This window comes from Erithacus rubecula, assembly GCF_903797595.1.
Source record: "Erithacus rubecula genome assembly, chromosome: 3".
NCBI lineage: Eukaryota > Metazoa > Chordata > Aves > Passeriformes > Muscicapidae > Erithacus > Erithacus rubecula.
In genome coordinates, this window is record NC_136689.1 from 98,446,278 (window position 1) to 98,470,694 (window position 24,417).

General features: G+C 38.4%; 1 protein-coding gene across 1 annotated transcript; it reads right to left on the bottom strand.

Moving 5' to 3' along the window:
* On the bottom strand, positions 1 to 23,482 carry RAB12 (RAB12, member RAS oncogene family). Its single transcript, XM_079300135.1, has 6 exons — positions 23,044 to 23,482; positions 11,506 to 11,566; positions 3,633 to 3,771; positions 3,014 to 3,103; positions 2,004 to 2,108; positions 1 to 1,730 (listed from the first exon to the last, which is right to left on the bottom strand). Exons 1-6 carry the CDS (start codon positions 23,285 to 23,287, stop codon positions 1,617 to 1,619), a joined length of 753 nt encoding a protein of 250 aa, XP_079156261.1. The 5' UTR covers positions 23,288 to 23,482; the 3' UTR covers positions 1 to 1,616.
* Between the last annotated feature and the right edge of the window lie 935 nt (positions 23,483 to 24,417).

The following is a 24,417-nucleotide window of genomic DNA, read 5'->3' on the forward strand; positions in this document are numbered from 1 at the left end:
TGTGTGTGTTAACAGTTTGTTGTGTCTTTTTTTCTCCCATAAAACAGGGAGAAGCTGTTTAAGTCAGTGGTATACTTTACTGTTCAGTGCCAGTATTCTGGCTAGAAGAGTGGCAAAAGTGACAAAATGGGTTCCAGCACCAGAGAATGCAAAGTAGAGAAGCTGTAGTGTGAAAAAGACTGGTTTATACTTGTGTTGTCAGTGTAATTAATAGTCTGGCGACCACCTGCTAAGACAGCATGACAAGCAGTCACATGCTATTTGAAGATATCAGCTGGGCCAGGCCATCAGCAGCTCTCCCAACAGAGCAGTGACCAAGGTGAACAACTAATGTCTGCTGCTCTTCCAAGTACACCTAAAGGAACTGTCAAACAAAAATTAAATCATAAAAAAATTAACACAAGTGTTGTTCCATATTCCAGATTCTACCTTTTACCCATCACTTGGTATTTGCCATTCTAATAACAGGTGCAGTTCCACTGTCATTCATAAATACAAAATTTTATTTGCACTTCATTAGTTTAGAAAGACCACAATGTTTTTCAATACCACAACATTCAGGACACACCAAGTTATTCAAATATGTATCTACTGATTTACCACAGCTAAACTAAACAGTGCATTTAATAAAAGATATACCAAAGATATAATTCACAAGTTCATTATCAGACAAAATCCTAACACAGTATTTGCTTGATGGGAATAATTTCCACCCTTAGGAAAGAAAATAATTTTACCTTAGGTTCCCTTCCCCCATCCCTACAGATGTCCAGACAAAAATACACATATATATATTCCCTAACACAGGAAAATGTATCATCTTTTTTTTTTTTTTTTTTTTTTTGAAAGAATTTGTCTAGGACAGCAGCATTGCTTTTTTATACCTTCTTTTAGAGCTTGATATACCTCCATTCTTTTATTGAAACTTAATGATTCTTGTAGCCAAATTTATGTTTATGCAGAAAATTATATATGCTTTTTCAAAGTGCAATCTTAGATCTGCACCAGCTGTGATGTCTCAGTACACAAAGAAAGGGTGCAGCATTAAACAAAATAAATAAAAGACTGCCAAAAATTAAACTTAGCTTTTCAATAAGTCCAGTCAGCAGAGGATGCTACAGCCAAAAATGTTTTCACTACATTAAAAGGAAACATAATGCTGATTATGGAAGCTTTGTACATAAAGTCCTCTGTTTTTAAAAAACTTGTCTTTAAAATAGTTAGCAAAGCACCATATATTTATCTTCATACCAGAAGAGCTTCTGCCTGCCTGTTTATAATAACAAAGAACTATTACAACATTTATGTCAAGAATAGGTATAGATTTAATTTCTCCTCCTCCTCAACTGGATGTGTGGCAAACCCCCACCGACTGTACAGTATTTATAACACTGGGGCAATGAATGAAACATCATTGTGAGGGAGAGGGATAATAATTAAATGTTATAGTTGAATCCTACAGAGGATTGCATATTTGCATATTTACAAGTTAGTGTGTAGCTCTGACTCGAATAACAAAGTGCAACGAGAAACTGCCAAATGATTGTAGTGCAGAGTAGTACAGATACTTTCTTTACCCTCCTGCTCATACTTTTCACCCTGGAGGAAGTAACAAGTCAACAGCAACGGACATGTGGCCTTGGAGGAGGCAGTTCTGGTGGGATTTCTGGCTCTGGCTGCAGGGACAGGATACTGTTGGACAACTCATTTCTTATAACATCCAGTGGCATCTTAAAGAAAAAAAAAATCACCTGTAAACAGTCATCTGCATAGAAAGAAATAATTTCAAGAGTTCACTGACAGAAAGCCTCAATTTCAGGGCCTTCTTATTAGTGAAATGCAGTGGTAAGCAGTCTATGAACTGCATCATGCCCATTGTGTATTATCCAAAAATTTTACCTAACAATATGTACTTGCTCTCTGTCCTCCCAAGCATGTGCAGTCATTATTTAAACATGGACTATTTGTGTGACCAGAGGAATACTACCACCTGAGTATTTTACCTTTTTCAGAATGTCATCAACAAGTTTTAGAAATATTTCATCCACATTAAAATTATCCTTGGCACTTGCTTCACAGAACCGCATCCCAGTTATTTGCTGTGCAAACTGATGGGAAAGAAAATAAAATAATTCCATGAGGATATGTGCAAACAGCCATAGATAGCAAATATATCCTCCTCATAAAACCTTAAAAAAACCCCCAAACACAGCTTTCCCCAAATCTGTGACGGAAGTCTAATTCAATTAATAATCCTGAATCTGCATGGTACAAAAATATTGCAACATATAGCTAATTTTTGCTTAAAATAGGTTTATTGGAGAAGTGCTCTGCATTTTTCCAAACTTAATTAATGTATTCAGCTGACACATATTGCTGCAGTCTGCCAAAAAGAAAGAACTTGTCAGAACAGCTAATCTCTATTATTGAAAATGTAAAAAAAGGGAAGTACAGATGCAAAAATCAGCCTTGACTCCAAAAGTCTGGAATAAGCCTTCACTTCCAAATGTTTGTGTATGCCCATACTGACATTGTTCTGGTCAAGATGGTGCTGAGTATCACACTACAACAAACATACTCTCTTGTCAGGTTCCTTAACACTTTTGGGGTTGCAAGAGAACAAAAGGAATGTGAAAACAAAGGTGAACCAAGTAATCGAGCAAGGCTGTTGCCTGTTCAAAAATAGTACTGAAAGAAGGCCCACAAACATTTCCTGAGTGGAGATCTCCATTTGTGCTTCATGTCTTCACTATGTCCTCTTTCCAAAAAGGAGTATTCCCTACACTACTGGTAGAGTGTAAGCTGACTTGTAGCTTACTCTTTCTTTAGACAGAAAACATACCACTCCAGCAGGAACACTTACAACTGTACATTATATGCAAATAAACACCATGTGGATTTTGAGAGACCATCAGCACTCTCAATATGCTCCCTGCATCCAAGTCTGAACAAGAGTAGCCACGGACCATCAGCAGCAAGGCAACAACAGCCTTGCCTCTAGACCTGTCCTTACCTTCTCTCCCTGCTGCCGAGTAATCTCTCGATCAACTTCACAGTCCAGTTTATTTCCAACTAATAGAAGCTCTGCATCTTCTGAAGCATACTGCAATTAAAACAGTTCTAATTAACTAAACCTAGAAACATAAGATTTTGTAATGCAAACACAATACAAAAAAGGGCAATTCTACTACTAAATAAGGAACCACACTGATGAATTTTATAGGCTAAGTTCTTCCCAAACATTCTTTCAAAAATTTTAAATTTTTAAATTCCATTTTTAAAATGTGACTGGAGAACTAGCTGCTCTAGTTTATCTAAGAATGAACACAATGACCTTATTTCACAGCCAGGAAACAAACCCCCCTCCCTCCACTGCAAAGGTAAATGAGCAATGTTACAGATTTTCACTAACACTCCTAACTGGGACAATTCTAGTTCAAGAAAGCAGGAATGGATAACCATTTTTTAACAAAACCACATAAATGCTAAATCCTGGCTAAAAGTAATCAGTGAAAATTAGCTGACAGTAGTTTATTAATCCTAAACAGATGCTGTAAATTTCTTTGAGGGAAAAAAAAAATCCTTGTTAAAAAAAAAAAAAAGTATGTAAAAAGAAAATACTTAAGGCATACCTTATCAATCATTTTCATCCATTTTGGTAAATCGTCAAATGTTTCCTTCTTGGTGATATCATACACCAAAATAATTCCCTTGGCACTTCTGTAATAAGCTGAGGTAATGCTGTTGAATCTCTCCTGACCTGCTGTGTCCCTAAGAAGCAGCAGCAAACAGTGGCACAAATATTTCACCAATTTGTAAAGTACAGAATAACTGTTTACATTTTAATAATAACACTCCCACATTCATTAAAGACACTACATTTCCTTTCATATGTAAGAATTTCAGGAAAAAAATGGAGCAGTACTTTCAATCATAAAAAGTATTCATATTAAAACTACTTATCCCATACTAACTTCATGAAGAAAGACCACCAAACATTTCTACATGAGTCTGAGAGTGAAGTTATCCAATTAAAATGTACCAGGAGATAAAGCTTAAAGATTTTGTGTTACTGGGGTCTGTTTGTTTTGTGGACTTTTGGTTGGGCTTTTTAACAGCCCTGAAAAAATGAAAAAAATAAATGGATACATGCTTACTAAACACATCCACAGACCCAACTATAAAATGAGCAATGCACTGATCATTATTATTTGAGCTTTCAAACTCTTTTTGGACCAACCACAGCAATTCAACCATGGTTCTAAAATCACTGCAAAACCTACTGGCACAGAAGTGAGTGGAAAGAGTGAGCAATCACTAAGTGGTACAACTTTTGCACTAGATACCTGGCTTTCACACAAAGATCTACTTTATCTGAGGTGTGCAAGTAACATTTCCATGTTCACTGTCAGCACTGTAGGTATTTCAGACAGGGTGCATTCACACTGGAGACCAACTTCCAGCAATGACACTAAGTCACCCATAGCAGCTATGGCTTCTGTTCCAAAGTGGATGAGACAGAAGAGTTATTTTTTACTGAACCGTGAAAACTTCTGAACTGCTTTTAATCACATCATCAAGCCTGCCCAGGGAAGATTTTTGGCAGTTATACTAAAAAAACGGCTGGTGCATATCCTAAGTCTTAAAATGTGACTGGCATCTCAACTGGAAAGTAGTTTATATGATGCTCCAAAGGGATCAAGCATTTGCTGCTTGAATTCAGCCCCCAAAGTCAATGGATAATTTTGAAATTTCACTGTTAGAACAAGTCAAAAGATGGATCAAAATTAAGAGTGGAGTGACAAAAATTGTGTGCATGTGTGTTAAGACTCAAAAGTTCAAAACTATTCCTCTTCAACAGTCACATTTTAGACAAAAGGAGAAGAATGAACTTGGGAATGAGATTAACAATGGAGACCTGAAATAGCTGTTACCAAAAAAAAAAAAAAGAAAAAAAAAAAGGTCATGTTCACAAAATGACACTGATTGTCGTTGAAGATTTAATCCCTTTAAAGTTCTATGCACAACAAGCAGTAGAATAACTACCATAAATCTATCTTACTCTGCATAAAATCTTTAGAAATTTCAAGCAAGTTACAAAGTGAGTATTTAATTTGCCCCTGAAATTGCCAAAAGTGTACTTGATAGCAACAAATATTTGCTAGTGATTTTACAAAGTAAAGCAGTGTCCATTAGAAAAAGATTTGGAACCTCTGCTTCACAGCCTGTAGGAAAATCATGACTTATACTTCACTGCAAGCCAATGACACTGCAACACAGGGCAGAAGAGAAAAATTCATTGCATCTATTTTTATTTTATTTTTATTCAAATCCCACTCTCAGAACTTCAGAATTACATTCATATTAACCTCTGGGACCCTATGAAATGAAAATAGGTAGCCTATTTTAATAAGGTCCAGCACCAGCAATAATGCAGACCAGTTACAGATGGTTAATTGGTTGTTTTCTTATCACTAATGAGGCATTTTTTATAAAGCAATACAAGTTCTGGCAGCTGAAATTATACATATATATATATAAGAACATTACTCAGAGCAAGTAACTACATTCTTTAGTTCTTTGTTACAGTCAGATTCATTTTTTGGAAGATTCTTTAGATATACAGTCTGTTAAAAATTTAGTAATTTTAGTATGAACCGTTGATTTTCCACATATGGATAACATTGCTCTAGTGCTTATGAAGAGAACTCTGAGAATTATGATCTCACAGAGCAGCCCCAGCCACCTGTTGCTAATGCAGCCTATTGATAAAAGTGTATTAGGGATGGGAGACTTTAGTTCCATCGTTCACAGATAACTACATGGCAGGTGGAACAGCGTATCTCATGTGGGAGAATAAATCAATTCTATCTTTATTTTCAGAGTAATGGGAAAAGTAGCTTTTTGGTTTTGTCTGTCAGTTTGTTTTGCTGGCCAGTCTTTTCCCTCTTTTCTGTGCCCCTTGTGGAAAATAGAAATAAAGAGGGTATTTCAGAGTCAGCTGCCTGTGCCTTCAGCTGAGTGCTAAGGACCTTTAGCAATTCCATCACAATGCACTAGATCACTGAGTACATAAATTATAAAAACAGAGGAGGAACAAACACTTATGTTCAACCACCCTCCCTGAAGGCAGTCATCATCAGTGCACTGGATAAGTAGGCCATGAAGAGAGCTATGCAACATTACAAAACTCTCCTACTCCAGCTATCTCCAACCCCACATTTCCCAGCTGCTGAGTGCTCCATCTCCAAGTCCACCTGGTACTATCAGCTTCTCTTCTCTTCACAAAACCCTCAGACTCTTTAAAAGTTTACAGCATTCCTAGGCTGCTGCACCCTGTGCTCCCATTTGTGTAAGTCCTTCACCCAAATGTCACACAATCTGTAGTTGGCTTGCTGGCTGTTTGGGACACACTTCATGCTGTGGCCAGTTTAGAACATCCATGGACAGCCTGGCTGCCCACACCTATAATAAATGGCCAGATGACCACTGACTGTCACCTGAGTCATGCCAATTACACTGGAATATGACAGACTTTCTTTGCCTTGCTTGAAGACACTGACTCCCTCACATTTCACCTCTCCTCCTGCAGCAGGTAGAAATCAAAACAGTCAGCAGGTTTCTGATTGTGAGCATGATATTCTAACCCTTATTTCCTTTGAACAGTGGAAGAAAATAAGCTGTATTTGCTGTCTCTAACATTACCTTACATTTTATTAGTCTTCAAGCTATAAGGTGAAAGTTGGAAAACTATTTCTTCAATAAGTATGTTTAAAATGCAACCCCAGGCTACCTAAGTAAACTTCAGTTTGAGTATCAAGCTGATCTTTAGCATGGAAGATCTTGTCTTCTACTAGGTGCCATTATATTTTTCATGAAAATTCTTCCAGCAAATTGTTCCAGTGTTGAGGAAAGAATGACAACCCCTAATGCAGAGCTAACATTAAAAGCACATCCAACTTCAAATGCCTTCTAACATGCAGGGCAGGAAACAATTATTCTTGCTATACTATCCTCATGGTTGTAGTGCATGCCTACAGCTGGAGCATTTCAGTAAGGAAAGCTACTGAGGCACTAGTGGAAAGCTGGGAGATGGCCACTGTTTAACATATAACTTCATGACTTTCATGAGTGATACTGAGTGCTACTAGTTCTTTATTTGCTGCGGTCAGAATCAACACAATAACAGAAGTCAGTTCAATTTAATTCCAATTAAACTAAATTCTAGAAGTTCAAATAAGAAGTTACTATAACTTGTACAATGACTTGGCATAACTGAAAAAAACCCATCAGATTACTTTTTTTAACAATAAAAGCAGTTTTCTTCTGTTGTTTTCTTTTTTTCCAAGAAAATTTTCTAAATGAAAAGCACTGGCCTTTCTAATTTGTAATCAGCAACATACAGTGTATGACTCCTCAAACAGCTATAATCTGCAATTAGAGAATCCAACTGCTTGACTGTTTTTTGCTTCCCAAACAGAAACTAGACATTGTACCAAAAATACAAACATACATTATAACAAACAAAAGCAAATTAAAAAATCACACAAAGCCCATATTCAAGTGTTGACTTGTCATGTTCTATGGCAGACTGCATAAAACTCCATAAAACACAATACAGTTAATCTTAATTAAAATATCTTTGGGTAATTTCTCTTTTACATAAATGTTCCCTGTGTCTACCTAAACCAGTTGAAACAAACACATGGACAGACTCAAAACTGCCTCTGGCTCTCTAGTTAAATTAATTTTTTTATGAGTAGTGGTGTAAAGTGGCAATAGAAGTGAAAATATTTTGAAACTTATGCAAAAACTTAACCCTAATTTAACACTTTCACATGCTCTGTGCTTCTATGTAATTTATAGGCAATATTTTAAAAAATGGTTTAAAGTCATTTTAGAAGTTAATTCTATCTGTCAAACAGATTTTTTCCTCCCATAAACCACAAATACATTTAAAATCTTTTATTCTGTAAATAATTTATTTCAGAGGTACTGAACCAAAGAAATTACATTCTTATATATTCTAGAACAGGGGCTTTCCAAGACAACTGTCTCTGAGAAAACAGAGCCGGCAGAATGTTAATTTTTTTATGAGAATGCATCGGTTTAAAACACCTTCAGAAGCAAACCAAGCTTGTTTTGTTCCCAGGTCACTGGCTACCTTCAGCATTAAATGTGTAGAGGTATCAGAGAGCTCCCTTGGCTACCAGCAAGGAACTGGAAGCAGTGGCAGAGCAGCACTGCTTCCCACAAGCAGGTCCCTCCTTTCAGAGGGGAAGCTGGAAGTGGCTGTGTCAGCTGCTTGTGTCTCTGACTGCCCAGATTACTCAGCTGAGAGGGCACACCTTCCTGTCCTGCTTCAAAGCATCAGTGGGGAGCTCCTATTATTTGATCCAGTTTTCCAGCTTTGAAGAAACACTGACTCACAGGTGCTTGGATTTACCTGGACACTTGCACTACCCTGTAGTTCTGGTTACTCTACCTTGTAACTTGAGCTGCATGCAGGTATTACTTCTCACAGGACAGAGGAACTTGTGTCTGCCTAGAACTGCAGGGCAGAAGCTGATTTACTGTATCCTACCACTTCTGGCAAACCAAGGGGCTACTAACCATTCCAGGTGGTACAGAAAAGGTGGATACTACTCTCTGTTCTCTATCATTGCATAATCTAAGGAGTAGAAGGTTTTTCCTGACTGCAAGTCGGGGAAATAGAGGAAGCAGGGACCAGATTGGAAGCTAGAGGTGAGAACAGACATACCTCTGTGATCCTCAGGGCACAGTTCCCCATTATGAAAAGGACACAGGAGACAAGTCCTTTTGTATTCTACTCTCCTAACAGCAGCAGGTGAAAGCTACTTTCAAAAGGACGTCTTGCACACTTAATCTCTTGAAATATTCAACACTGTACTGCTGTAATGTATCTTCTGATAAACTTGAGTGGTAGAGCTTTGTGGAAAACTCTTTGCTAAGAGTGGTCAGGGGAGAGACAGGTCAAGTGACCATAAAAATACCAAAATAAACTTTTTAAAAACCATTCTCGTATGACTATGGAAAAAGAATCATCAAATTACTAGAAAAAAAAAAAGCAAAATTTCATGCTTTGAAATGTAACTTCAGTCATTTTAAGAAAACAGATAAGCAAAAACTTCAGAAATTATCTGTTCACTGAATAAACAGATCTTTTTAGGTAAAGTTACTGCAGTCAGTGTATATAACACTACCAGGAAGTTTGAGGCAGCCTAAATTCCATCACTGTGTAGGTAAGAGACTGACTTATGCTCAGCCATGCAATTGAAGTCTGCATTTCTAAACTTCCAAGTGTTTGACTTAATAAATTCCTTTCCTCTTCAATGCAACAACTGGAGGTATAATAAGGAGCTGAGGTTGTTCAGCCTGGAGGAGGCTCAGGGGAGACCTTGTGACTCTCTACAACTCCCTAAAAGGTGGCTGTAGCCAGGTGAGGGGTGGTCTCTTCTCCCAAGTACAGCTGACAGGACAAGAGGAAACAGCCTTGAGTTCCACTAGGGGAGCTTTAGATTGGCTATTAGGAAAAAAATCTCTTCCCCAAAAGGACTGTGAAGCACTGAAACAGGCTGCCCAGGCTGAGCACCTTAACAGACATGCAGACATGACCCTGTAAAGATATGCAGACATGACCCTTGGGGACAGCGTTTACTGGGGGACTTAGCAGCACTGGGTTAATGGCTGGACTTGTTGATCTTAAGGGTCTTTTTAAACCTAAATGATTCTGTGATAATAAGAGTTTATAGGTAGGACCAACAACATACACAACAGAATTCAGAATGGATTAGAAAAGTTGTGCTTATATAATTGCTTTTCTAAAAAAAACTGGAAGTATGCCAAGGCAGTTTTAAAGATCAAGTACAAGAACAAAATTTTAACAGCCACTGTTGGAGAGAAAGTGACACTTAGGAGCAGGATGTCAGGTTTGTGATTTTTATCATATTTTAAAATATTATCTCTTTACATTGTGTTTTCCTTGCCATTTTATATGGCTTCCCATAGAAGCAATTATCACATCTTAGGAACGTATCAACTTTTAAATTCATTTTTTAAAGTTTCCTATATCATACTAGCATATTCTCAATATGTGGAAAATAATGGTTTAAACATTTCTTTTCCAAAAAAACTTCACTCTTATAATATATTTATTTAACATGAGAAATTTTTTATAAGCTTAGCACATTTCACAGTAATGCATATTAGGCATACATTAGCATCTTCACATCAAAATTTTTTGTTACCTCTGTCAGCTCCAGCAGACCCTGGCTAACAATTGCTGGCTCAACTGCCAGCCTTGTGGTCATAGGTTTCCAAACAGGGACAGATGAATGAAGACATGCCACTAACATTCAAGTTTTAGGTGACAGATGAGACCAAAGATGAAGCAGCAGTTAACTCAGAGGGAAGCAAGACAGACACATGGTGTGACAGACAGAATTGATGGTGACCTGCCAAGAGGAGTTAGTAAACTGAATTCACTGCATCCATGTAGTTAAGAATGAAAAACTACCAGAATATCCTAAAAGTGTAATAAAAAGAATATTTAGAGCTTCCCCCCCATGGATTGTTAGCAGCCTAAACAGTTCAACTGCAAGGCCAATTATACATCACACACTGTTAATAAACCAAAGCTAAGTTTCTACATAGTAGTATGCAAGATTAATGTATAGAACATAGCTGGTTTATTCTCTCATAATTATGTTTATGTTGTACTACTCTGCAAAACAGAAGAGTTAGCTCAATAATTTCTAAACAATAAAAATTGTGTTAAACACTAACATGGAGAACCATTACCAGAAATCAGGTAGCCTACTCCATAAAGGAAGAGTTTAGCTCAGACTTTGAGCTTTCTGTAGTAGGACATCAGTACCAGTAAAAGTGCGGTCTTATTTGCATGGGATTGCTTTATTTTTCCATGCTGTTTAGAGTGGATATGATTTACTTAAGTCTTGAATGCCCTTCACTTTGAAGTTATTTAAAAACAGTGTCAAAGAAACAGCACTGCCTATACCAAGTTTTAGAAAAACAGTACAGAAAATACTTTACAGTTGCTTTGTAATTGTTGTTACAATGAAGGTCAGTTTTAATCAGTCCAGAAAAATAAGGAAAACAAAATATACTTTCTCTAGTGTCTATTTAATACAGTCAACTTTTGTTGTTTGTAGAACTCCTATTTCTTGTGTAGGTGATGTCATTCTTCCAGGAGAAGGGGCTCAAGGCCTCTGTGATGTATTAATATTTCAGTAATTACATTCATGCCCTACTTCTAACTTTATCTCTCCTTCTCCTCCTTTACCCTCACAAAAATCTAAGAGCTATTTGGTTTTGATTAAGTCTTGTGGGAATGGAGGAGAGAAGTAATAGGGTAAGAGCTAAACCAGCTTATAACAGTTAATAGTAGTATTAGACAAGCATATTAATTCATGCTAGAACATAAAAATTAAAACATACTGCTGGTTGCATGTTTGTTTTACTTACCAGATTTGTAATCTAATTTTCTTTCCTCTTAGCTCTACTGTTTTGATTTTAAAATCAACACCTATAAATAAAATACAGTAAACAGAAAAGGAGGAATAAGAAGCAAAAGTAATGAGGGTGTAATTATTATTTTTTGATACTTTTTATTTTTAGATCAACTTATAACAGTTTGAACAAGCAGAAGGGTTTGCCCCACTATGGTCAACTCAGGAACATCCTGGAGCTTTAACAACCACTATATAGTCTGTGAGCCATCCAATTTGGCAGCATCACAACATAAACCTTCCACTTTGTGCAAAATTTCCAGCAGCAGGTAAACCCAACACAACAGCGAAACAACAGGCATAGTATGACTGTTTCTGTCCTATTCACCTCGACTGCCAAGGACAAGCCTGTTCTACTTCCAACTGGCACAGATGCCCTGGAGGCATGGAGCAGAACCAATCCCTCCACATCAGTTTTGCTGTTTGTGAAGCAGGAACAATATAGGTCTGGCTTCCAGGAGGGATGCTTAGCATCTGCAAAGTGCTGGAATTGAGGCTAGTTTATCAAGAAGTTTGTCAAGACTGTCATTGTTAAATCTTGCAAATATTTACTAGCAAACTTCTTATATTCAAAGAGAGTATTTGACTTTTAAAATTTGTTTTATACCTGTATGGTACTTTTATTCATCATCTCAAAACTCCAGTCACATTTTGAATGCATGCTAGATATCAAAGATAGAACCATGAATACTTTGTTATACAGAAAGATTTAACTTCTATTAAAAAAATTATGCTGGCTAGCAATATATAAGACATTGTGGTCAAACAATACCTAGACACAAAAGATTACCACCTTAACTACAAAAATGTATCAGGGAATAAATATCCTAGAATATAAAAGATTTGTAGATTGTGAACCTGTTCATTTTAGGATACATTTGTATGAAGATTTTTGCTTCAGTTCTTCCTTCTACACATCATCCCTCCTAACAGAGCTAAATCAAAAAGGGAGAAATAAAAATAGACATGAGAACAGGGTTCAGACCTTTACACTTAAAATTCACACAGATACGTAGATGCATAATGTGTGGGAAACACTCTTGTGCAATTGTAAACTAAGAACTGGGATGAATCTGAAGAGGAAAAGTAATTTTTACTTCCTCTAACAAAAATGACACATTTTCCCAAAGACTACCCTTGCTAAAAGCTGAGTGTCCCTGCTGATATTAAGAATTGAGACTGAATTTAACTTTGACAGAAGGAACTGAACTTGGCCATTATGTCCATATTTTTAGTTTGCAGAGCAGGTGGACATTGTTCAGCCAGATTAAAAAAATGAAAGGATCACTGATCTTCATTCTCCTAAACAAATATCCCCTCTAACAGCTTGCAGTTGCACATAGCATATTGATAAAAGTAATGGTCATCACATCATGACATTTGTCCTCATTTCCCATGTCCTCAATAGTGTCTAGCACACTTAATCACGAGTTCTTGGAGAGAGATTCAGAATATATGATGTCTGTACTTCAGTTAAAAACATTTTCTTTCAAAAACATATTTCTTTCAAATCCCAGGAGTTATTGTGTTAAACTGATTTGTACTAAATAGTCTAAAACTTTAATGGCAATTTTCAAGTATTCATATGCAAATTGATAAAAAATATTGAAATTATTAAAATTTCAAAGAATTTCTTAATCTTAACTTCAAGAAATCTTTTTGTACGCTTCTGAAAAGCAACTGTCTTAGTGCAAAAGCAGAAGAGAAATTATCCAGCTATGTTCTAGTATCCAAAGTGTGTGAAATGAGAATTATTGTAGTTCTAGTCTAATAAATGATATTTTTTAAAGAAACACACATCCATTTCTACTGTCATAAGCCTTTTCTCTATATAAATGCATCCATTTCTACTGTCATAAGCCTTATCTCTATATAAATGCATTTAAACTATAAAATGCAATTGTCTTAATAGTCACAACTTTTTCTACAAGATAGTAACTTTACTTAATTAACTGTAATTGCTTGCCTCAAACCTCTCCTGTCCTCAAGGAAGTTTGAATATAACTACCCAGACATCTCAATCCCAATCCTGCCATTCTGCCATACACAACATACTACATGATTTGCCATTCATTTGATGTCAAAAAAAGTCTAAATCATCTCTGATCATCTCTCTAAACCAAAGGGATTTCATTTAAGTTTCAATAACTACAAAACAGAAATATTTTTATGGAAATGGCTTATACAAACCACTGTTGTCTTACACAAACAAACAAAAAAAAGCTCTTGTTATATTTTTAAAAATAAAATAATTAACTATAGAGAGAAAACCCGACTGTTGTAATAAACCACGTTTCCAACATGGGACTTCCTGGGATTAGAAGACACAATATATGAAAAAAATGAAGTAGAAAAAAGCCTGAATATTAAAGAGATGGTTTCAAAATAAATAATATGTCACCATCATTCTTACTTTCAAGGCAGATCTTTCTATTAATTATCTTAGAGTCACACCATTAAATATTTCCCTACTGTGAAATTTTGCAAGGAATAATACAAATAAGTAACAGTTTTGGAAAAGCAGACAGAATCATCTACAGAATCATTTGAATCATTTAATACTTAAGTCAGACAGACTGCCAGAACTCTGCAAAGGTTGCTCAACTACTTTTTATAATTAGTAATGCTCTGTAAGCATCAACACAATACCAAAAGCTTCATGCCTGCCAATACTGAAGGAAAAAATCTGGCAGCTTTCCTTTTGCACATGAAGAAACAAATTCCTAAGCCTGTCAGGTTTCATTAGCATGTTTCACCAAAGACTGCCAAAGCCAGTGCTTCGAGTTTACATACAAATTAGTAATTCAATTAAAACAACAACACAATAATTTGTTTTCCACTTCAATTTCAAACATTGCATTGAGTTAAGAAAAAGGCCAATGAAAGAAATTATTTAACTTGACATATGTTAATGGAAATATTTAAATTAAAAGTTCTGCTATCCATATAATTACTCTGGCATGGTTTTATATATAGTTCAATAAAATAGAAGAATTAACAATTACTGTTGACAACTGCATTAAATCTGAATAACATATCTTATAAAAAGAAAGGATTTAAAAAAGCTTTCTCTAGCTATGACAATACCAGCAAACTATCATTGGCTAGCATGCTACCCAGCTTGCATTTAAAGGCCTGCTGGCTAATTTACTGTCAAATGAATAACAAAATTTACACATGCCAAGAAATCCAAGAAGTGCATGTGCTTATGAGCATACTGAAGCATGCCATTTTCCAGGTCACAGTGATGCAAGGGGAACCAAAAGGCTTATTACAATCTCCCCTCCCATCAAAAAGTCAGCTTTGTCTCTATATATCAGGTTTGCATGGACAACAGGCAATCAATAATTTTCCAAAATTATTATACTCAGACAACAAGTAAATCCAAATCACCACCTCTCTTTTCATGGGTTTTACAGATTAAAATTGTATGTGTTTTGGATGTCACATTTTTACCCTTATTTTTTGCTGGAAAGGCCTTTCTCAGGAGTCCAAACAAACATTCTCCAAGAACTAATGTAAAAGACACACAAATACAGATCTCAGCCTCAGGTCTGGGTTTCTAATTTTGCATTTGAAACATACCGATTGAACTTCCCCTACAACTTAAATCTGCAAGGGGGCTCTCCTCTCCCCACAGGCTAAATATATGTCAAATAAGGCATTAAGGACAGCAACACTAACCTGGTGTGTGAAGTCAAGGACTTGGAACATTTTATTTAATGGACACCATCACTGTTAGCAGCACGTGAACTTTGGATGAAAAACATACTTCATGCAAAGAACATCTATTACAACATGGGCTCAACTGAAGCTCTGCCTCCTCCAGGAAAAACAAAGTGCTACGAGGACAGAAGGGTTTAAAAGTCTATTAATAAACACACAGCCAACCTGTCTGCACTCCCTTCAAAACTAAACAGACTTAAAAGAAACAGAACAGAGAATCAAAACAGCAGCACACTGATGAAGTTCTAGATAAGGCAAGTTACTAAGGATGACATCTTTTGTCAATGAACCAAACTTGAGACTGTTTCAAACTTGAGACTGAAATCCTATAAAAATGAAGCCTAGCCCAGAACTGACTACAACACATTAATTTCTCACCCCAAACAGGAACTGGAGGCTGTCTGCTAAATCACAAACTCAGATAGGCTGCACCCAGCTGTGTGTATGTCTTTAAATATAAAAGTATTTGTTTAGAAATAAAATAGTAAAGCAACTTCTTACTATGCATTTTATGTTTGCAAATTTGCAATCTTTAATTTCCTTTCATAAGAGACAGAAAAAGAAAGTGGAAACAGTTTTGCTAAATGCATACAGAGTGACCTTTCAGTGGACAAGATATCCAGCAACAAAGTTAATGGAAGAGCTGGGAAAACAGATGCAACTAGAGCACAAAAAACCCCCTCTAACTAAAATCAATTCCAATGGATTCAATTTTCAGAGGCCTATTAGTGATTTGCATCAAAGTAATTCAATCAGTGAAAGATAATCAGACCACGCTTAAAGAAACACAATTTAAAAATTCAGAGGTCATATACCAATTAACCCTTAAAACAGACATATAATTTGAAGACTATGACAGGTTATTGAATTTGGGCATCTGACAGCATTACACAAAAAAAAAAAAATCTTACTTCTGCTACATTTGATAACTGAGGTCATATAAGTTTTGAGGTAACAACCATCTTTATTAGTCCTGGTTTGTAACACAAACACCTATCCCAAAAATGCCAAAGTCAATGAAACGATGCTCAAGAGCATACCTTCTGACTTCTATCATCTTGCTTGACATGAGGACACAATCAAAAACAAAAAGTACACAGGGAGGACAAGAAAAGGTTACAGAAACTGTTCCAGGAAAAAAATGCCCCAAACCATTTTGACCTGTTTTAATCGAACTCTAGGGCAAGAAGTTAGTTTTTAAAAGACACCAAAGTGGAAATACCTCTTTAAACTGCCTGTTACAAATTTAAAAATGTCAAAGAAGAAATTTGGAATAATTTAGTGCTAAGTCAGATAAAAGTATGTTTGGGGATTACTTTAGAGGCAGGTAAAGTTCGGTGTCCATAGAACTTCAAGTGTGTAATTCTAGAACGATTAGCATGCAGACATTTGAGACTGCTTGCCTAAAATAAAAGTGTACCCATACCTCAACTGGCAACTGGACTACAGACTAGAATGAAACAGATACCAATTTTCTTTTTTTTCTGTGTAATATACATGCAGTGACTAAATGCTGAAGGTGTAGTTGAGTGATTTTTTTTTTTAATGTCCAATATACAGCTTCTAAACATTTCAGAGGCTTGGGACTTCCCAATTCAGTGAGAAAGGAGGAAATTATAATTTCTTTACATTCTTGTGGACTATAAAATCATAAGGCCTTTCAGAAAACCTAAGATTCTGACACTATTTAGGATACTAAGTTCAAAGCAGGTACCAAAATGAATGAGGTTGAAGAGGAAACTGGAAGGAATAAGTCTCTCTGTGGCTTCATGAACAGGACTTATCCTCAAACTTCTGATTATAAAACAGAAAAACACACTGAGCTACTGGTCAACAACCACCTGACCTGAAGCGAAAACAGAATGGAAAAAAAAAGATGTTATTTCATGAGCAACACTATGCAGATTTTTAGAAGACAGAACCTATAAGAATTTTGTTTTGGGTATCAAGTTTCCCTTTTCTTGGGATATCAGCAGAAATAAGCTTTAGAAGTGCTGCTAACCAACTTCCAGAAGTCCCTGAGAATTCTATGGTCCTATTTTTTTTTTCTTTGCTAATGACACGCTCAGCTGTTCACAGCAGAGACTGAGTCTGACAGCTGCATTCCACTCTCCTTGCAAACCTAACTCCCCATTTGACACCATTCAAGTGGCCTCTTCACTCTGCCTGTTGTTTTATTTGTGTATTCTCATATATGTCCTGACTAGGGATGACAAGGCTCTCTGACAGTCCTGTAGTGTTGATATAACCCAGTGCCTGAATATTTCTACCAGCTGAAGTTAACATCTAGTTTACAAATGAAAAAAACCCAAAAGTTCAACTTCAAATTTACTCTTCTTTGTACTCTCTTGGCAATTAAAATACCTGTATCTCCACAAAACCCTATTCCTAAACCATAATAATTTATATTATCTACCCACCTTTTCCTGTTTTAAATGACAGTTTAGTTCACCTATAAGGATTCAAATGATAATGCATAGGAAACCATTGCTGACTATACTAAACACTATAAAATACACTTAGTTGACACATCTGGGGCAAACAATGACTGGCCAGGTGTTTTCACTTGCTGGAGTCTCTATGTTGTCCATTACATGTGATTACACTGCTCCTGAAGTTAAAATGCAGCTTCCAGGGGATACAGGTTTCTGATAAAATTTGCACCTCCAAAGACAAACAAGGAGGTTCATACGTGCCCCCAATTATCTTTAGGTTTTGTGTAAGACAAAACTGTTTTTCTCTGCGAGTTTCCAGCCTCCTGCTTCTCTCTGTTTATAGTTTGGCAAGAAACTGAAGCACACCATTAATAAGGTATTGGTATGGTTTATTTACACTATTCTGCACTAGTCAAGAAGACATAAAACCAGATGTATTAGCACCCTGGATATGCAAAAGTAACAACAGTCAATTCTCACAGAATTACTCATCCCTCATAGAAACTTAGTTTGTTTTTTTTAAAAAATATAACAGCAGAAATTTCTCATGTTGAGTTACGAGCCATTTCTTGACTAAAGCAAGAACATCTTACTGTTACTTTGTCATGATGTGGTGAACTAAGAAATATTTATTTTTACTCTTTCTCCCTTCTCCCCACTAAAAGTAAGCTTTCAGTGCCATCTTATTGAAGGGGGGGGAATCTTTAAAGATAAAATTAAAATTAATTGTACTTGTCAGAGAGCCCACAGGCACACACAAGTGTATCAAATAAAGAAATGTTCTTTTAGTTGACTCAGAATGATTTTCTGGAAATTTTATATAGATTGTTCAACTCCGATCACATCAAATTACTAAATTAATTTTTAAGCCACAGTTTTGATTTACTGAAAAAAAATAAAATCATTAGTAATCCACATACTGTGTTTACAGTGCCTGTGAGAATACTGATTACATAACTAAAAAGACTGAGGAGTAACTTAAAGGGCAGTTCTGAAAAAAGACAGATACTTTAAAAGTGAGTAGTTTGGTACTTTTAAGTGAAAATCATTATGTTATATGACAAGCTTATGGGAATGAAACAGAATATTTGTGTTGTTAGCCCACATTTTTTAAGGATAAAGACAATGAAGACAGGTTTGAATTGTGGGAAAAACCCCAAACATATGCATACATACAGATAAAAAGGCATATATCTATATATTTGTGTATCATATATAAATGTCTATATATTAAAGACAGAAGTTGCCTTGCTTAAGAGCATTCTGATAGAAGACAAGGCTAAAGTTTTCACTATCGCTATTGTTTATTTGATGGACACTAGGAATTTGGCATGGACATGGATATTTTAAAAATAAATAATTGGAAAAATACCACTTGAAAGGAAAAGCTATGGACCTCTGTAAATCTCAGGAGTTTCCAACTTCCACACCATTTCACATGAAGGTGAAACAAGGGCAAAGTGCCTTTCTGTGAAGTCAGAGGAGTCTTGCATTTACATGACACTGATCTGCATCCCTCAGGTTACAATTACCCCAGAACAGATCACAGGTCACTAAACTCCCATCCTGATCCACAACAAACCTTCCCATTACAAACTCCTCTATTATTTTGCTTGTAAATGAGGCCAGAACGAAACTTTAGTGTTTACTACAAGTGATACTTTGGTTTCCTATGAACAGCAGCTAAAACAGCCAGCAATGCACATCAACTGCACTGGCATTGTCAAGAGTTTAGACCTGGTGGAAAAGAGATGAAAGATTAGACAAGGTCTCAAGAGACTTTACATACTGAGCCAGCATGTACAAGAAAAGCTGAGGAGCCCAAGTGGATTTGAGGGACCAGAACAATCAGCATCCTAAGAGGTGAGTCAGTGCAGGGCCTCACATTTGAGAGAGCAGGAACCTCAGGTTCAGATAATAAAACACTGAGAGAAGTGTAATGTCTGCAGAAAAATTAGATCAACAGGAAATACTGCTGAGTACTGGAATTCTGTAGATCTGTCCTGGAAGAAAAACAGCAGGGAGACTGGGAATGAACTAAGAATTGGTGGATTAGGTAGGACATAGAACCATGAGCCTGAGCAGTATCTGAAGAGATGCCGGGAAGAGAGCAGAGGCCACTGAGTATTTAATAAAGGGACTCTGATGAAAAAGAGGTTGAGACAGCAATATTTAAAAAACTTAATATATAACTTTAACATCACGACTATGGAGATCTGATGCATTTCTTTTAGTGAGGTGGGATAAGGGGGTGGAAGAAGCAGAGGCAAACACAGTTTCTTCACCCCCATGCTTGAATCTTCTTACGAATGTGGCAATGAGCATTTATTCACTACCCTTGGAAAGATCATTCTTCTTCACACCATATTTGGTGTGTATTTTTTTTTAATTGTCAAGTCTGGAAAACCTTCAAGTGATAGCTTTGAATTCTGCTCTTGTATGAATAATGCAGGCAACAAATAATAAATGGAGATCAAATTTTACTTTAAAAGAAAAAGTGTATTTATGTTTCTTGACAAAGCTAATATGATCCAAATATTACCCCTGAATAAGTTATTGTTCCATGACAGAAAGACAGTGGATTTGACACTGGCATGGAGAGAGTAATTTTACAAATTTTACAAATTTTTCAAATATCAGTAAATATTTGAGCATATTGGGTATTCTTAGTGCTATGTAAATAGTAGATTTAAGGAGACACAATATTCCATGGAACTAATTTAATGCCCAAAATAAATACATCAAAAGAATTTTAGATCAACAGCACATTGTGTGCTGTTATGAATAATGTGCTGAAACCTGCCAAGCTATTTTTGAACACTTTCAAAGAAGTTCCACATCTGAGCTGAGACTGAAGACATGTTGATGTGTTTTCATTACAGAATTTTTCTTTACCAATCTGGAGACATAGTCTTCTTAAATTAGCATTTAAATACTGTATCTTTCTTAATTGAATCCACAACATCCCTTTTCTGCAGAAATGCTCCACTTTACAATAACATCAGCTCTTAGGGACAGGAGACAGAAAGGGTCTTTGGGCATTTGCAATTCTGCCACTGTCAGAGAAGTCCTCTGAGTAGCTCTGCTTTCATACAAAAGCTTAAGGTACTAAATGTTGTTCTTTTTGTCCTATATGTCCACAGGTTTTAGTATAAAAGAATGAAAGCAAGGTTGAGACCATTAATATCAAGGTAAGGAAGTAAATATGTATTCTAGCTCTCCATTTTTAATACAGCTTTGCTAATATAAGGTAGATACAACAACATGCAGTTTTTTGATTGGTTACATGGCCTTTTCAAATTTAATATCAAGGTGTATATTCAGTTTACGTAACTGGACCAGTCACAGCATTTTCACTGATGTTTCACAACACATTCTCCACTTGCAAATTCTTGAAAACCACTGCAGTTAAGTGGTAACAAAAGAAGAGCTTTATGATTACAACTGTGCATTAGAGGCTGAACTCTGGTTGTTTTGGAATGTGGGTTATTTTCAATCTATATGAAATGCAAATAGCACAGGTTGTTTTATTTTTACTTTATAGCGCAAAAAAATCAAGAGTACGAGCTGACTGTGAAAAGCTCTTTCATTTAGCAGTCAAAAGATCTGGGGGAATCTCAACAGCTCTCAAGTTTAGTCTGAGGACCTTGAAAGAATGCCATTACTATCAAGTCCTTCTGCATGTATTTTGGCACAAGATGATTTCCCTATGCTGCTTTATGTTGGCACATTTTGTAAAACAAACATTACGTAACCTTCTGTCTAGCAGCATATCACTACTTATTTCCTGTTTCTTCCCTAAAATAAGGAAGCTTCTCTGCTTAAATCACTGTCTCAGTTATTTAGGAAGTCAGTTTTGTTCAAAAGGCACCAGCCTGGAAGTCTGGACCACCTCCCCTCACTTCCCAAGATTCACAGCAGGAAATTAACCTCAGTTATAGAGAGCAGCCCAGACTTGATGGAACCCTTAATGCGGGTCAACCTAAAGAAGATGCAGGAGAGTTAAAATCAATGTCTGGACCTGGAGAAATTATAAAGAATACATTCCTCAATTAATTGTACTTTAGTTGTACCATAAATTCAATTAATCTGTTCATCTAGACAAGCCATCAACATTTCTTCATTACAACTCATCCTTTGAGGATTAATACCTCTGGTATGCTATCACCGTCTAACTTTTACAAGGTTAAGCTGTCAACTTCAAACAAAAAAAAACTTATCAATACAACACTGCTAATCTGCACTACCACATCTGGATTTTTAGCCTAGGAAAAAATTAAATAACTGGTAAAGCACACATTAAAACAAAAGTATGAGTAACTGTGCATCATTTTGCTACAGTTCTCAGTTTCTAAAAGGCAATACAATCACTTTTCATCAGATGCTATAAATTCCCTCACATTCCAAGCTACAATTAAGCTAGGCATACATATTTTCCAGTGACACAGACTTTAACAACCACCTTGCTGCAATACTCAAGAGTTCAACTTCCAAGGATAGGACTCTAATAACAACACAGACTAACAAGCTTGTTTTCCTCCCTTTACACACTTGTGTATTACAAGACAGCAGGCATTAAATTACCTCTGAGACTCGCACAGATGACTAAACTATGAATAAGACAGCACACTACACAACTAGGAGCTTGCTCTCTAGTTAGTTGTATGAGGAGCCAAACACGCAATGTTCTCAAGAAACAAAACATTAACCTCGGATCTAACATCACAGAGGGTTCTTCACGAAGCCATAGCAGCCATCTGGAGTTAATCTGACTGCGGTCTGGAAGAGTAGTTGAATAATACATTGGAAGAGTACACAGAATACACATTGCAACTTTTCAACTCCTGAAATACTTCTGTCTCTTTACACGCAACATCTAAGACTTAAGCACAAAAACCTGCTTTACCAACCATGCCTAATTTTTTCTTTACACTGCTTGCCGTTAGCAAGGCCGAAACAGCACAGCCAGCAGCTTCTCAGAACACGCAAAGGTAACTAGGACATGCACGATCTTCCCAAGAAGCGCTGCTCAAGTCCGGCACCGAGCAAGCCCGTGCGATTCCACGGCCGAGGAACCCACCGGGGAAGCCCAACCCCGCTGCCCGGGGCGGGAAGGGGTCGGGACCGCCGCGCACCGGGAGCGGGACAGGGTCAGGGAGGGAATGCCCGGCGGGCGGGAGCGGGCCCGCACTCGGGGGAAGGCGGGACAGGGGCCGGGGAAGGGCGGCCGCCGCACCGAGCCCCGCTGCCGCGGCCGGGCCCGGCGGGCACCGGGGGGAGGAGCGCCCCCTCCCCCGGGACGGGACGGGACGGGACGGGACGCGCTCCCTTACCCACGGTGGACTTGCAGGCCTCGCAGAAGGTGTCGTCGGTGAATCGCTCCATGAGGCTGGTCTTGCCCACCCCCCGCGACCCGATGATGATCACCTGCAGCTTGAAGTCGGCCGGGCGCGGCGGCTGCTTCCTGCGGCGGGACTGCCCCCCCGAGAGCGCCGGCGACCCCGCCGCCGAGCCCGCCCCGAGGTCCAGCCCGCCGCCCCCCGCCCTGCGCTGCGGCAGCCCCGAGCCCGGCTCCATCAGCGATGCATGCGGCGGCGCCGCGCTCCCTCCCCGCCCTCCCCGCCACCGGCGCCGACCACTGCGAGGCACGGGGAGGAGGGGGCAACGAGGACGAGACGCGGCCGCCGCCCGGCCCTGCCCGAGGGGAACGGGAACAGCCACAGGAACGGGAACTGCGCCGCCGCCGCCGCCGGGAGCGGCGCGCCCAGGCCCGCGTCCGCCCGCGCAGCGCCCTCTGCCGCGCCGGAGCCGCGGCCGGGCCGCGCCGCAGTGCCGGGGGCGGGAGCGCCCGCCCGAGCAGCTCCGCCCCGGCCCGGCCGAACGCTGGGTGCCCAGATAAGAGTGTGGGGAGAGCAGCCCCGGGTGCTCAGCCTGCCCCCGTCCGCTCCTGGTCTGGCCGGGGTGCGCTCCCCTGCCCGGCCAGATCGTGCTTCGGTCAGTGGGAGCTGCCTCTGCCGGGACGGCGGGGTCTCCGTCCTCGTTGGCGGATTGGAGCTCTGCTCTTACGAGGAAATGCCGAGGGAGGTGGGCTTGTTGAGCCTCAGGAAGAGACGACTGGGAGGGTGTGTAAATATCTCGGGAGGGGTCCGAAGAACATCAGGCTTTTCTCCGTGGTGTCGAGAAATAGGACAAGAGGCAGAGAGGGAAGGGGGTGCACAGAAAGTTCCACTGAACATGAGGAAGAACTTTTTCACTGTGCCGTGATCGTGCCGTGGAACAGGTTGCCCAGAGGGATGCGAGTCTCCCTCGCAGAGACAGTCCCTCTGGACACAGTCCTGTGCGCTGTGCTCCAGGATCCTGCTTGGGCAGGAGGCTGGACCCACTCTGGACCTTGCCTACATGACCAGTTCTGTAATTACCGATTTTTGTGACTGTCTAATTTTGTCCCACCTAAATTTACCTTCAGGTAGTCAAGCAGACCTCAGCCCTGAGTGGATGCTGTGTGTGTGGGTCATCCAGGGATGGATTTCTGAACCTGGCTTGCTCCTGGGCACTGACCTTTTTGTAACAACCACCTGTGCCAGCTCAGTTGTTCAAATTCCAAGCAGAGGAAAATATGGCTGTATAGGAAGTAGTGTAATAACTCATGAGGGGAAAAATGACAGGATGAGTGTTGCTCATTGTAGTTCTTGAGGAAATGTCTATCT